Below are 15,359 nucleotides of genomic sequence, written 5' to 3'. Positions count from 1 at the left end.
TAGAAATCAGCTTGCATTTATTCCTTGAAGAAAGAGATAATATTAAAAAACTTTAACAGTGTATTAAGAAGATTCCATTATGCTAATGGAATTTACTCTGATATAAATATGCATATGATTGCAACCTAAAGGTGCTTCCAGATAGGTATTTAATGTGGGATTGGAGCTCCTCACATATGCAAGTTTTTTGCCTGTGTTTTGCAATTCTACATGACACGAAGCTTATAAGCACAGAAGCAATGAATCACAGGAAACAGGAAGGTCAAAAAGATACATACAAATCTAAATGAAAATATTATCCCAAAACAACAAAGGAGTAGCATAATCATATCACAATCAGTCAAACAGTAGAATGAAAAAAGACTTACCTTACTTCTCCTTCTGGAGTTCTATATGAGCTTTTATAGAATCCATGAAAACTGTCTGAGAGATTAGCAGAATACTCAATGCTAATAATGTACTTGTGTTCAATTTGGAGTGGTTCAGTAGCAACAAGTGCAATCTGTTCATATGGTGGGTATTCTAAAACAGTCACTTCTTTATCAGCATCACGGCTTCCTGTTGCTCCTTGGATGGTAGCTTTGGTGATCTGAAGATATTTGCTGTGCAGGATGACTGAGCTAGTTTGTTCAGTTACCATAATTTCTATTTTGGCCAATCCAGTAAAAGTTAAAGTGGTGAGATTTGGATGAATAAGAAGATCATAACGAATTGGGATGGCATGCTTGGGAAGCCTAATTTTATTCCAAGGAAATTTATTACTTCCATCTCCAGGGGATGAATCTGTTGTTTGACTATTGAGATTACAGCCCAAAAACGGAAAAAGACTTAAAATGACTACCAATAGAAACATTTTCAGCTTCTTCAAGGTAACTGTCTAATCTGGAAGCAGCAATCTCAGTGCCAGGTTGTTATTGTATCCACAGTGACAAATCTAATAAAGAAACATTTTTAAATTAATATAAAAACTTTTTAAAACCTCTTTGACTACCACCTATGGCTTTCCCTATCAATGCAATCTTTTGTGTCAGAAAAACAACATCAACAGTGCAGAATTCCATGCACTTTGGATTCATAATGTGGAGACTTAAGGAGCACTTCTGTTGCATCATACATGTCTTATTCAACTGCTCTGATCTGCAGAACTTGCCCTTCTACAAATGCCATAATGAGGTTTGTTCTGCATTTGCAAGGAACTGAACTTCTACGTGTGGTGGCACCTATACTTTGATACTCCCTGCCTATTGATACCGGTAGTAGAGGCAAGTGCCTTTGCTACATTATTTCAGATGTCTACAGAAAACTTTTTCATTTTAGCAAGCCTACCCAGATATGTAACTAGAATTGCGTATACCCCATACATTTAAGAAACAATCATTGAAAGCACCACTGCACCCCAAATTCTAAGAACTGTAGTTTGCTAAGCTGCTGGGAATTGTAGCTTTGAGGTGCAGGCCCGACTCTAGGGGGTAGTGTAAAATAGTGGGTAAGAGGGATGAAGACACAGCTCTCAAAACAACCAGCTCTTTATTCCAGCTCTGAGTCCAGACTGAACAGCAGCTTAGCCAACTGGTTTATATAGTACTCAGTAACTTGCAACAGTAACAAACTTCCCCTAGCTACCCAATCTGTGAACAGCACTCTCAATCCTTCATTTGCATGTTGCGGACCTGAGTGAGAACTGCAGCAACAGTGAGCAGGGTAAGAACTGCAGCCATGGTGGCCAGAAAGGAGTACTGCAGTTAACTTAATACATAACAGGTAGGCTGGGTGGCGCGGGGAACCAGGGCGCCGGGCCGACAGGGGGCGCAGCGTGGCGGAGCCGTGTGGAAGCCATGCTGCACGCTGCGCCCGCCCACCTGCCACGGCAAGAAACGGGGCGGGGTGGGGCGCCAGAGTGATCTCCGCACCACGGCGCCCGACATGCTTGGGACGGCCCTGTTGAGGGGTAAACAATTCCCAAGATTCTTTGGGGGAAGACATGGGCTATGAATTTGCTTTCAAAGTTTGGTGTGTACACAGCCTAAGTCATCTTATGTTCATTAAAAAGGGGTGTTTTTTTTTAAACAGATTTTCACAGACCACACAAAGAGTGTTGTGATAAAGTGATCTATAAAACTTTCAAAATAAATAAAATATACAGTGTGGGCAGGTGCACAAGCCTGAGGCTTGCTTCTGCAGCTCCATATGCCAAGCACTCAGGGGATACATGTGGAACCCCTCTGGGCAGGCTAGAAGCCAGTAGTTATTGGTCTGTCATTTTACTGCCAACTAATTCCACCAAAGCGAGCTGGACTTTTAGCAAGATGGGGGTGGGGGTGGAGGAGAAGCAACTTTTCCTCAACTCCAGGTACAGAGTTTTAATTTTCGGCCATTTTTGTCGTTGCGGCTCACCCCCTCATGATTACTGGGAACTGTAGTTTCAAGGTGCTGGAAAAATATGGCTCCCTGTGAGGGGGTAAACTACAATTCCCAGGATTCCGTGGGGGAAGGGGTGGTGGAGAGTGCTCCGCGCGAATCCCTGGACTGACTACGACGGTGAAAGGTACAGGGGCGGAGGTAGCGGGGTGGGGTAGGGGCGACGCACGCGGCCAGGCCCCTGCGACATGAACAGCTGCCCCCAAACCCAGCCTGCGGCCTCCTGCGCTGCGCCTCAAAAAAGGGGGCGAGGCAGCGGCCTGCGGAGGGTGAGCATGCGCAGTGGAGCGTTCTTACTCCTACTGCTAAAAGAGGTGCGCGCCAAAACTAGGCCCCTTCAGCTGGGAGGCCGCGGTCTTCCCTGCGCTCCCTTCCCTTATCCCGCGAGCGATACCTGCTCTCCCGGCTCCCGCAGCGCGCGCACGGCCCCCGTACCTATTCGGAGGAAGGGAGAGTGAGGAGGCCTCCGCCGCCGCCCCTGCCTCTTCTTCTCCCTCAGAGCCGGGGGAGCGAAAGCGAAAGCGAATTTCTCCCCTCGCTACCCGTCTCGGTGTCGCAGGGACTTCTATGGATCTCCGCCTTTTGCGCCCTTTTGCTCAGAGGCAGGAGCCTTTGCACGAGGGCGAGGAAGCGGCGTCTGCAAGCCCCACTGTACCATTAATTTATATATATTACTAACTACGACGTCGAGGAAGCAATTATTTTATCCTCGTCGGTGCACCTGCTTCTGAAGCATATCGTTCCAACGTTACAACCTTGTCTGGCGGAAGATCAGCTTCCTGCTCGAGCAGGTTTTGAGTTTCCAAAAAAAAAAGGGGAAATGTACCCAAGCAAAGTGCTTGTTGCTGCTTCTTTCTCCCCCCCATCCCCCCTTTTTGCGTGCACAGCTGCAGCCTTAAGATAGGCATAGGCCCCTTATTTATAGAGAGCCTATGATTAGTTTTGTTGTGGTCCAGTGTTGGTTGTACAGTATGTTCTTTACTGCTTGTTTGAAATGGTTCAATTGTATTGCATGGTTTTATGATCAAGCTGTTTGCCCTGGATACATTTGGGAGAAAAGTAAGCTATAAGCAGTGTTTTTCAGGAAGGAAAAAAAGGGGAAATTTGCCAGTATTCACCATGAAGTTGTTACATAATATAATAATAACAACAACAATTTATTATTTATACCCTAAATGGGTTGGCTTCTCTAGCCACTCTGGGCTGTTCCCTACAGAATATTAAAAACAATAAAACATCAAACATTAATAACAGATGTCTTCTAAAAGTCAGTAAGTGCCATACTTTTAACATTTGAAAAAACGGTGCTGGTACTGTGTACCCTTGAGTACCCCCATAAGAAAAAGCACTGGATGATGATATTCTGAATATCCGGCAGTGAATGGGATAGCTATATATGATGACTCTATTTTGTAGTTCTTGATCACATTTCTATTTTCTTCCAATGAGCTCAAAACTACGTGGCTCTCCCTGCTTCCTATTTTATCATCACAACAGGCGATGCTGAGAAATAGCTACTAGGACCAGGTCGCTTGGAGCTTCATGGGTAAGGATTTGAACCTGGATCTTTCCTGTCCTACTCTGACACAAACTAATACATCATACTGACTCTCTAGCACCCATTATTTTTTAATTGGCTCTGGCACAATTAAAATGTTAGGGAGTATGCAAATGGGCAAAAGGTTGCTATTTTCCTTCTTCAAACCAAGTTAATGCTGCCCAGAGTGGCTGGGGAAACCCAGGCAGATTGGTGAGGTATAAATAATGAAATCATTATTGTTATTATTATTCCAACATTTGAAGGGGATGGAGTGAGTGCACAGAGAGGAACAAAGTGCATTTGAACCTTCTCCATCCCTCCCAGTTCTTTTCACTGGCACTGGGAGCTGAAATGGGGTGTATCTGCGGTAAAGAGCCATAAACTCCTATGCTCCAGCTTCTCGCATGACTGCAAAGTCTTTTCAGAAGCTGAGAAGTCAGCAAAGGCTGCTTCGAGACTGTTGCTATTTTGTGGGTAGTATTTAAAGTGGATTTGACATTCTTGCACAACAAATATGCTCCCCATCTCTATCCAAAAGCAGATTTTTATTTTTTATTTTTGGTAAGAATGAATCCTCAAAAAGCAGTGAACATATAAAACTCCTGCAACCTTTGAGCAAGCAAATTGGGATGAATGCTCAATAAATAGGACATTTGGAAGCAGTCACAGCCCTACCACTCCCTCTTGTGTGTTGAAATATCTGTCAGGATGCCACAAGATACCCAAACAAGAAATTTATTTATTTATTAAATTTCTATATCATGCTTCATCTAAGAATCACAGGGTGCTTTACAACATAAAAAACACAAAAATACACAACATAGTAACAAACAAATACAGCCTTCCCGCCCCCGCCTCCCGCATTCAGTTTAAAAGATCCCAGATTGTTTAATTAGACAAAGGCTAGGGGGAAAAGGAATGTTTTTTGTAATGTACTGTACAGTAATTCCTTTCTGAGATAGTAGTGAGGTGTACATTTGAATGTTGTTGTTGTTTAGTCGTTTAGTCGTGTCCGACTCTTCGTGACCCCATGCATTTGAATAGCCATGCAGATTCAGCTTGTTGCCACCAGAGGTGGCTCTTTTCCTATTCCTATGATGGAGCCATGAAGTTAATGAATTAGGAAGAAATGTACAGTAATGTAAAAGGAAAAAAACAGCCAGCTATATATCCGTTCACTTCCTGATATTGTAACTGAAATAGGTGGGCATATATTACAAGTTAAGGAAATAAATGCATGATTCCCAAAATAAAACATGCTGAAGTATCAGTTGTCAAAGTTAATTATTAAATGGAAACAACAGGCTCTTATGTTCTCAGTTGTTTCCCTCGTTCCAAGTACATGTTCTTATCCTATAATACTAACACATTATAAGACTTCCAGGCAAGGACAGTATAGTGGTACCTAGGTTCTCGAACTTAATCCGTTCCGGACGTCCGTTCCAAAACCAAAACATTCCAAAACCAAGGTGCACTTTCCCATAGAAAGTAATGCAAAGCTGATTAATCTGTTCCAGGCTATTGAAAAACTACCCCTAAAACGCTTCCCCCACCACCCCAATCAGCGCGATCTTTTGATCTCTCATCAAAGCAGCTGGGCTGCAGAGCGCTGGCGGGACGCTTCTCCCCACCGCCCCAATCAGTGCGATCTTTCAATCTCTCTCGATCTCTCGTCAAAGCGGCTCGGCTGGCGCAACACTGAAAATGGAAGCTCAGGACTTAGGACACATTCGACACATTTTTAGAGAAACCAGAACGCTCGCTTCTGGAACCAAGGTACCGCTGTATAATATTGGCACCAAATAAATGTTTGATGGCAGTGATGGTGATGAAGTAGGTACATGAATAATTTAAAACTGGTTTTAACTGAGCTGGAATACAATATCTGTGTAGTGCTAAATCAGAAACCAGAAAAAGGGGGTGGAAGAGTTCAAATATTTTTAATTTTACAATTTTAATCTTACGATCCAGTCTTATAATGAATGGGGGGGGGGGCTGTGACTTAGACCAGGCATAAGCAAACTTGGCCCTACAGATGTTTTGGGACTACAACTCCCATCATCCCTAGCTAACAGGAACAGTGGTCAGCAATGATGGGAATTGTAGTCTCAAAACATCTGGAGGGCCAAGTTTGCCTATGCCTGACTTAGACATTAGCTGATGTATCTGAAGTAGGCTGATACCAGATGGATGGATAGATAGATTATGCTACAAAAATGCACGTTACCCCGTATAGTATGGATGCTTTAGTTGAGATTCCTGTATTGCAGAGGGTTCGACTAGATGACCCTTGGAGTCCCTTCCAGCTTTACTATTCTGTTATTCTAGTGCTACTACACCCTGCCAAGCAAATGATTGGTGCTTTTGCTGATAGTGGCAGGGGATATATTTGTGTGTAGCAGTAGTCACACAGCCTGCTGTTTCCACAAGGGTCTCTAGATCAAGGCAAGGTATGTCATTTGGTGTTTTCTTTGTTTTCAGGAGAGACGCGTCATTCTCCATCCATTTGTACAATGTGTATGCATCTCTGGGAGGCCAAGATCAGAGATTCTTATGAAGTCAAGGAATATTGTCTGTACGTGTGTTTTTCATTTAAAATGTGTGCAATGAAGTACAGAGATTAAAGTACCTTTTCCAGAGAACTATTTCCTGAAGTGAGAAGGTCAGAACGTTCATGAATTTCAAAGGGGATCACTCATGCACCAAGGCTTCATTAAACATTATTATTCTGAAATAGCTTTATAGTGTGGGCCTGTCAATTACCTGATATTAATCTTTTCCAGGGAAGAAGGCAAAATATGTCCAGAGCTCGCAAGAACCTTCCATCTGGGAGCTGTCTGTCTGTCTGTCACCATTTGAAAGCAATTATGATTGTTCCAAAGGAATGAGTAGAATCAGAGTACCCTTTGCTTAAACCTTGCAGCCATTTGGACTTGATTACTGATTTAAATACTTTCACCTCTGGCTGTCTGCTTACAGGTTATTTGGAAGGATCAAAAAAGGCTTCTGTGGCAGTAAGGCATTAAATTGTAAAGCTAGTTAAAATGTTTTAACTTTATAGCATCACTGTGATAGTAAGCATACTGCCCCTTGCCCATGGTCCTGTTGTAGTTTCTGGGATCTTCAGATAAAACGTTGATATGGAAGTACTTAAAAAAATACCCTAGAAGAATTGCTGCAATTGCTTTTACCGTTAAATCAGATGCTATCTTGGAACCTACGGTAGCTAAGTGGTCATACCTGAAAGATAATCTCACACCTTGTATATACCCACTTGATCACTGTCCTCTGCACGGTCAGGATATCCTTTCTGCACAGTGTAGGAACAAATTTCAGTGGGAACAAATGTAAGGCTCGTGGACCTCAAGTGTAGCATGAGTGAACAGTGTGATGCAGCAGCAAAAAAAGAAGGAAGCTAATGCTATTCTAGGCTGCATCAACAGAAGTATAGTGTCCTAATCAAGGGAAGTAATAGTACTACTTTATTCTGCCTTGGTTAGACCACACCTGGAGCACTGTATCCAGTTCTGGGTGCTACAATTTAAGAAGGATATTGATAAGCTAGAACTTTTGTAGCTTACAGCTTCCAAGATGATCAAAGGTCTGAAAACCAAGCCTTATGAGGAATGGTTGAGAGAGTTGGGTGTGTTTATCCTAGATAAAAGACTGAGAGCAGATATGGTAGCCATCTTCAGATATCTAAAGGACTGTCACGTGGAAGATGGAGCAAGCTTGTTTTCTCCTGATCCAGAGACTAGGACTTGAACCAATGGCTTCAAGCTACAAGAAAAGGGGTTCTGATTAAACATCAGGAGGAACTTTCTGACAGTAGGAGCTGTTTGACAGTGGAACATTCTCCCTCTGGAGATTGTGGACTTTCCAACACTAGAGGTTTTTCAGCAGGGTTTGGATGGCCATCTGTCATGGATGGTTTAGTTGAGATTCCTGCATTGCAGTGGGTTGGATTAGATGACACTTGCAACTCTGATTCTATGAATTGGGCCTTTATTGTTAAATTTATATTCCTTCCTTTCTCAAGAGACCACAAGGCAGGTGGCAACATAAAACACAAAATGCATAATATAATAGTAAAAGGGAGGGGGACTACAATACTCCCCCCCCAATAAATTGATTAACAGCCAAAGGCCTGGTTGAAAGAGTGATGTTTTAGCACGGCACATAAAGATATAACGAAGGCGCCAGGCAAACCTTCCTGAGGAGAACATTCCACAAATGGGGAACGACCACAGAAAAGGCCTGTTCTCATGTTGGCACCCTTCGGACCTCTTTTGGAGGTGGGGGTTTTAGTGTTGTGGAATCTGACCTGAGGAATTGCCTTCACTTGAATATGAGAGATAGACACACTCTCTCTTTTCTTTTCTTTTCTTTTCAGTTCCTGCTGAATACCTCCATCTTTCAACAAACAGTTTAAGTTGAGATCTTCCCCATTACAGTCTGCACCTGTATTGGAATTGTCTTTAAGATGTTTTTGTTGCTTTAACTCTTGTTGTTTGCCACCCTTTGGGAGGAAGTGCAGGATATAAATTTAATAAATAAACCCTTCTAACTGAATGGCCAATGGTGGCAGCTCAGACAAGTTCTAGGACAGGCATCCCCAAACTTCGGCCCTCCAGATGTTTTGGACTACAATTCCCATCTTCCCCGACCACTGGTCCTGTTAGCTAGGGATCATGGGAGTTGTAGGTCAAAACATCTGGAGGGCCGCAGTGTGGGGGTGCCTGTTCTAGGAGATAGTGCTATACAGTAAATGCTTCCTCATCCACAACCTTGCCTGATAACCTTGAATTACTTGCTCTCTCTCATCCTTCATTCCCTATCAGTATAATTGAGATAACAGCTGGCTTATTCACAGAAAGTCAATCTGTATGCTTCTGAAGCACAGTAAACTAAAGTAACAAAATCTTATCACCTTGAAATTAGATCTTGTAATGTTGAAGTCCTTCTCACCAGTTAAGATCATTGTGTTAGTGGTGGTCATGGACAGTTTTGCCCTGGCCACAGCTATTTATATTCTGAAATATGTCCAACTGAATTGTCTTCAAGCTCAGCATACAATCTGGAAACTTTGGTTAGTATAAAATGTATACTTTGGACGCCTCAAATTGGAATGTGACATATTAAAAACATACCATATGTTATAATCCTCAATTTGCATTCTTAGTAAAATTTGAAGGAAGTGTAAAGTAAGTGGATGCATCATAATATTTCCATACAAGGTTAATTTTTATATACCATTTCCTTGCACATCTTTTTATTTACAATAAAGATGCAATAAATTTCACAGCTGAAGTAAAGTTGTTTCTTCATTTTCATACCCACTTATTTGTATGTTGTTGTTGTTTAGTCGTTTAGTCGTGTCCGACTCTTTGTGACCCTATGGACCAGAGCACGCCAGGCACTTCTGTCTTCCACTGCCTCCCGCAGTTTGGTCAGACTCATGTTGGTGGCTTCGAGAACAGTAGCACTCAAATGCTTTACTAAAATACAGCAAGTCTAAGCATGTCCCTGAAGGCCTGTTGTCTTGGAAAAAGAAAACAAAACAAAATTGTACTACTTATACTGTTAGAAGTGCTGCTGGGGGGGAACCCCCCTTTTAGGTTTGGTGACAGTAGTTTCAGAAAACTCAAAATGTTTTATAGAAAACATTTTAAATGGATTGGGTGTGATTTATTTTTCAGAACTTGGGTACTGTGAGAATTCAAGAGCAGCTTTTTTTGGGGGGGAGCTGTTTCAGAATATTATAGGGCAACAGTCATTAAGGATCATAGAACTGTAGAGTTAGAAGGGACCACAAGGGTCATATGTTCCAACTCCCTGCAGGAATCTGAAGTATCCATGACAGATGACCATCCAAACTCTGCTTATAAACCTCCAAGGAAGGGAGACCATTGACTGAATTCACAATGAGAATGAGAAATTGGTGGGGGCAGTAGGTTCTATGGCTTATAGTCAGAAAATGGGGTAAACAGACATTTTAAACTTGGTAGTGCAGGAGAGTAAGTTTGAGGATGGGTCCATGTACAATTTGGAGTCAAAGAAATGTTGAACTAGTTAAATGTGTGGTGTGACTTGGGAAAATTGAGTAGTGTGCATTTTCTTCTTCCATACACTGGCACTGTGGGTTAAACCACTGAGGCTAAGGCTTGCCGATCAGAAGGTCGGCAGTTCGAATCCCCACGACGGTCCCTGCTCCTGCCAACCTAGCAGTTCAACAGCACATCAAAGTGCAAATGGTTAAATAGGTACTGCTCCGGCGGGATGGTAAACGGTGTTTCCGTGTGCTGCTCTGGTTCGCCAGAAGCGACTTATGCTGGCCACATGACCTGGAAGCTGTACGCCGGCTCCCTCGGCCAGTAAAGCGAGATGAGCACCGCAACCCCAGAGTCGTCTGCGACTGGACCTAATGGTCAGGGGTCCCTTTACACCAGAAATATGATGTAGATGGTAAATTTAGCTATTTGCAAACAGAAGCAATTATTTGCCAGGGCTTTTTACTGCCACTGTATTAATATTGGAAGCTTCCTCTTGGTCTGCAGAGGGCAGCAGAGTGGGGGAGAAGAGGGTAAATTCTGAACATTGGCTGTCGTCCAGATATTTTACATTCTTTTCGATGACTGAGGAGAACCCATGAAAAACAGTAGCCTAGTCTACCTTTCATCAAACACCACCAGGTATATTTTCAATGCAAATTTTGAGGGTTAGCCATTCTCTTCTTGCTCACTTTTGACTACAATCGGATTTCAAGCTACAGTGTTGAATTCCATTTCAGTTTCATTATTATTTTCCAGTGCTTCTATAACACATGGTGGTTGTTTTCCTCCTTTGTGAAATGAACGCCAAAAAGAAGCACTCTTTATCGTCTGAGGTACATTGTGCTCATTTATCGACTGTCAAGAGTTGTCTCCATAAACTACATCCTGTTAATTTCTAAAAGCCACGGATCTTATGATCCAAATTCCCTGTTGAATGCAGCCATGTAGTGGTTGTCACTATGGCCGTAATCTGTCATGACTATTTAGTTCTATACAGTTCAGAACAACATTTCTCAAGGCTACCTGTCAGTTCCTGTAGGATTGTACTGGTGCTTGCAGCAGACATAATCTTTCCTTCTCTTGTGTTTTCCTCTCCCTGGCAAGGGCTGAGCGAGTTTCAGCAGCCCTCCCTTGCCTAGGAGGGCCTTGGTGGATTCTACTTCCTGGTTGGCAGAGGCCAAATAAAGAACCAGGAGGAAGGCAGGAAATACCACCTAAATAATCTTGTAGATCAGAGCTTTACAAACTGCATCACAACACATTGTCATCTGCAGTCTGTAGGTGTGCCCGGGGCTGGGAAGGGGTTAATTTGTTTTGCTAGTAAAACTGAATTACTGTGTCGCGAAATGATGTATATCTAAAACGTGTGTCACCAGCAGGAAAAGTTTGGAAAGCTCTGCTGCAGAGACATTTCTTTTCTATTTAAAAATTACAATAGTTTCCAATGATCTAGTGAAATTTATGTTGGAAGCATAACTGTAAGGATGCTATGGGCCTAACTGGATGAATCGTATGGGAGATTATGAATGATTATTAGATGACAGTCAACACCATGTAAATTTTTAACTATTTGGCATGATTTTATTACTATGCAAATAAAGAGCACTCCCAGACAGAAAGTGCTTTCACAACATAAAATATTTTTGTATGTATTGTGAGGCTCCACTCAAATTCCTCTCTTCTTTTCCTCTTTCATTTGTTCTTTTTTGAATGATGCTAATTTCCTAATGTCTTTTGTATACTTTGCAACGAGGAAAAACATGATTGGTTATAATAATAATAATATTTATTTATTTATTTATTTATTTATACCCCTCCCATCTGGCTGGGTTTCCCCAGCCACTCTGGGCGGCTTCCAACCGAATATTAAAAACAGTACAGCAAGTGTACAGTTAAATGTTCTGTAAACTGATGCATATTTGGAATGGTTCTTTTTCTGATGCCAAACTTAAAGGTTGTTTTTTTAGCATATTTTGTAAGCCACTTTGGGAATGGTTATAAAACAGAATTTGATAAATAAAGAATACCCACTCACACCATGTGGGGAGCCACTTACACAAAATTGCCACAAGATGCTCCGCTCATGTGGTTGAACTACAGCACAAGCTGCTGCCCTTGCAGCCTGCTGCATATATAAATTGTAACAGGTAACAGTAAAATTCCCATTAACTATATATTTACAGAAACCGCTGCCTGGTTTTGCTACCAGTTGGTAACATTAGCATGCAGATTTGTAGCAAGTGACAATTTATCTCTGCTTTATTCCACAATGTTTAGCCTTCATAAAATACTTGGTGTTAAAATTTTATCTGTCCTGTCATCCTGCTTAGTAGGGATACTGTTACAGTCAGTGTAATTAGATGAAATGTGATGTCAGGAAAGAGTGATTGTATGCACACTGGTGCACAGACATAAAGTAGTGCTTCCTGGGAGCTGTATATGGGATGAAGGGTTGCTGTACTCCTTAAATCATTTAAATCAGGAACTATATTGTTGGAATGCGCACTGGCAGGAGCCAACATCTTTCCAGACATAGTGTGCACCCTAACCCCACAACTGCACCAGCAATTGCTCCAGTCTGCACTGTGGGTTGCTATCTGGTCACATATTAGCATGAATTTCCTGTGAAATCAGTCTCCAGAATGGTGATGATAGCATGGGATTGGTTTACAGACTGAAATATATAGATTATTTTGATAGGAATAATATTTCCCCTTCTTCCTCAATCTCTGATGTTGTGGCTTTTTGTCGCATCTATTAACATCTCCGTGCTCTGTTCAAGCAGGGCAGAATTATCTACACACGCGGTAGGTAGATGGGCAGCGCAGAGAAGAACAAAATCCTGTTTGCTCTAACATCCTGCAAGCATGGTGGTGTCTGGAACCGGCAGTTGCCTTTCCTGGACTGCAAAAACCAAGACCAAAGTATTTCTGCAAAGTGCCACGGAAGCTCAATATCCCCAAAATCAGTCCTGAAGCTATAAATGAAGAAGTACCATAATCATCATTAGTTACTTCCAAATATTTAGCTACAGCTAAAACATTTGTGACTTTCTTAAGGCCGATCTCCAAAGCGCCATGCTTGCTGTTCTAACTTGCTCATGGCAGTAGCTCTCTTCAACTTCCCTTATCTAGTAGAAGCCCTTCATAGCCTGTCCTAGTCAGGAGGACACCAGAGGACCACCCTGTGAGGCACAATACTGCTGCTGCCCCCAGGTACGTGTGACATGCTTCTTGCTTATGTATGAAGGACTTTGGATCCCCAGCACAATATGTTATCTTCACCTGTTTGTAAAGCAAACAAGATCACTGTGAAACTAGTTATCTATTGTATTTGTGTTAACTATCTCCCTGGTGAAATTGTTTGCCTTCCTTGCAATGTTTGTTCTTCTACTGTGCTACCGTAGTACTACAGGTGTTTGTTTCATTCATGGGCATAGCCATGGGGTTGCAAGGGGGGGAAAACTGCCCCTCCTAAATGAAGTAAATAAAACTAACTGACCAATTGTGTCACAGATGACTTGGTTCTGCCCCCACAACAAAAAGCCTGCCCCCCCCAAAATAAATTCTAGCTATGCCCATGGTTTCACTGTGTATATTTTTTACCATTAACATGAGTTACACATTATACCCTACATAAAACGTTTCCATGTCTGTCGCTGGTGATCTTGGGGTACTGAAGAAAATCAGAGTTAAAAACTGGCAGCTGATAATACAAGGTTTGATATAATAGCGCCAAAATAATTTGGTATCAATTAACCAGTTCTGGTATGTATCATCTCATTCTTTTTTAAAAATTTATTTAGATTTTTAGGATTTACAAACAATCATAAACTAAGACAATTTCCATAAGTTGCCTTTGACTTCCCTCCTTCCCTTTTGTGGTTCCTTATGTTAACTTTTTCTCTTGCCTCTTCTCTGTTAATCCAATTCTATTCAATCTTCAATAAAACCATAGTCAACTTTTAACTACAAGCGTCATTCCAATCCTAATAATAATTTTAATTGTTTACAATGATTTTTAAAGCAGCCTCACGTTACTACACTGGACTGGCCATTTTCTTGCTCGTTTCTTGTGATCCAGTTAAACAGCTCTTATAAAAGGATGATTCTCAGTTTTTTATTAAAGATTTTATTGATTTACAGAAATATGTGCAATGTCTCTCGTAACTTTTTTGCAAATCAGTTTCATTTGTTGAGACATTGAGAAGAAAAGGGGAAAAGAGGTAGATGAGGGAAGGGATGAAGATTCTCAGTTGATGGGACACAAATGGGGAGAGTACAACCATACAGTGGAACCTCGGTTTATGAACACCTCGGTTTATGAATTTTCGGTTTACGAACACCGCGGACCCATCTGGAACAGATTAATTCACTTTCCATTACTTTCAATGGGAAAGTTCGCTTCAGTTTATGAACGCTTCAGTTTATGAACAGACTTCCGGAACCAATTACACCCATGCTTTGGGTTAAGTACGCTTCAGGTTGAGTACTCCGCGGACCCGTCTCGAACGGATTAATCCACTTTCCATTACTTTCAATGGGAAAGTTCGCTTCAGTTTAAGTACTCCGTGGACCGTCTGGAACAGATTAATCCACTTTCCATTACTTTCAATGGGAAAGTTCACATCAGTTTATGAACAGACCACTGTACCTTGGAAGTTGAACGGAATCCGTTCCAGAAGTCCATTCAACTTCCAGAATTTTCGAAAAACAAATTGCTGTAGGAAACTCCTGCTGCCAATCAGAAGCCACAGAAGCCCCGTCGGACGTTTGGGTTCCAAAATAACATTTGCAAACTGGAACAATCACTTCCGGGTTTGCAGCGTTCGGGAGCTAAAACGTCCGAGTTCCAAGGCATTCGGGATCCTAGATATGACTGTACTGTTGTGTCCTGGTTGCAGGCATCACATGGATATCTGGTTGGCCATTGTGAGAACAGGATAAGTCTATCAATGCCTACTAACCATTATGGCTGTCTATTTTCCATGGGGGAGCCCACAGGAGAAGGTCAAGGGTTCACTTACATTACAATAAAGAAATACATTTAGTAGTAAGCACACTCGCATCCTGAGGTTTAGAGTGATCTCCGAGACCCCTCTTATTGATGGCACTTTTCTGGAAAAGAGCCTTCCTGGACCATCATCTCCATGCTGCTTGTTCTGATCTAGTGATGCTGCTTCTGTAAATGTTACAAGATTTGGAAACCCTAGAAATACAATGATAATATAAACAGAGGTGTTGTGGTACTCGGGTGGTGAGGTTGGGGTGTTCCTGCTTTTTGAGAGGTAGGTGGGGACAGGGGCCAAAAACAGAAACGAAAAGTGCTGACATGGTTCTCAGGAAATG

At 42.0% G+C, this 15,359-nt stretch overlaps 1 protein-coding gene and 2 long non-coding RNA genes across 10 annotated transcripts in view; 1 reads left to right on the top strand and 2 right to left on the bottom strand.

Moving 5' to 3' along the window:
- ERAP1 (endoplasmic reticulum aminopeptidase 1) overlaps positions 1 to 3,274 on the bottom strand; it is a 29,561-nt gene extending 26,287 nt beyond the window's left edge. The window contains exons 1-2 of one of the 3 annotated variants that reach the window (XM_088652917.1): positions 3,140 to 3,274; positions 369 to 934 (exon numbers count right to left, since the gene is read on the bottom strand). In XM_088652917.1, the coding sequence (XP_088509043.1) occupies positions 369 to 853 (485 nt within the window). In that variant the 5' untranslated portion in view covers positions 854 to 934; positions 3,140 to 3,274. Of the gene's footprint in view, positions 1 to 368; positions 935 to 2,812; positions 2,993 to 3,139 lie in introns of those variants that run through there. The other 2 variants (XM_035100169.3, XM_035100170.3) reach the window with 2 other exon arrangements.
- LOC148684403 (uncharacterized) lies at positions 2,492 to 6,694 on the top strand. Of its 6 annotated transcripts, none has more exons than XR_015946114.1 (4): positions 2,492 to 2,545; positions 3,868 to 3,964; positions 5,476 to 5,734; positions 6,440 to 6,694. It is a non-coding gene; the product is annotated as an uncharacterized LOC148684403 (long non-coding RNA). The 6 variants fall into 6 exon arrangements; XR_015946116.1 differs by having other exon boundaries at positions 2,514 to 2,545; positions 3,916 to 3,964; XR_015946115.1 differs by lacking the exon at positions 2,492 to 2,545 and adding an exon at positions 2,552 to 2,687 and having other exon boundaries at positions 3,916 to 3,964.
- Positions 6,695 to 9,183: 2,489 nt separating this feature from the next.
- LOC148684402 (uncharacterized) lies at positions 9,184 to 11,112 on the bottom strand. The gene is made up of 2 exons (XR_015946117.1): positions 11,035 to 11,112; positions 9,184 to 9,499 (listed from the first exon to the last, which is right to left on the bottom strand). It is a non-coding gene; the product is annotated as an uncharacterized LOC148684402 (long non-coding RNA).
- Between the last annotated feature and the right edge of the window lie 4,247 nt (positions 11,113 to 15,359).

Source organism: Zootoca vivipara, chromosome 10 (genome assembly GCF_965207765.1).
Source record: "Zootoca vivipara chromosome 10, rZooViv2.hap1.1, whole genome shotgun sequence".
In the NCBI taxonomy this organism is placed as follows: domain Eukaryota; kingdom Metazoa; phylum Chordata; class Lepidosauria; order Squamata; family Lacertidae; genus Zootoca; species Zootoca vivipara.
This window is presented reverse-complemented; position numbering and strand designations above follow the sequence as displayed.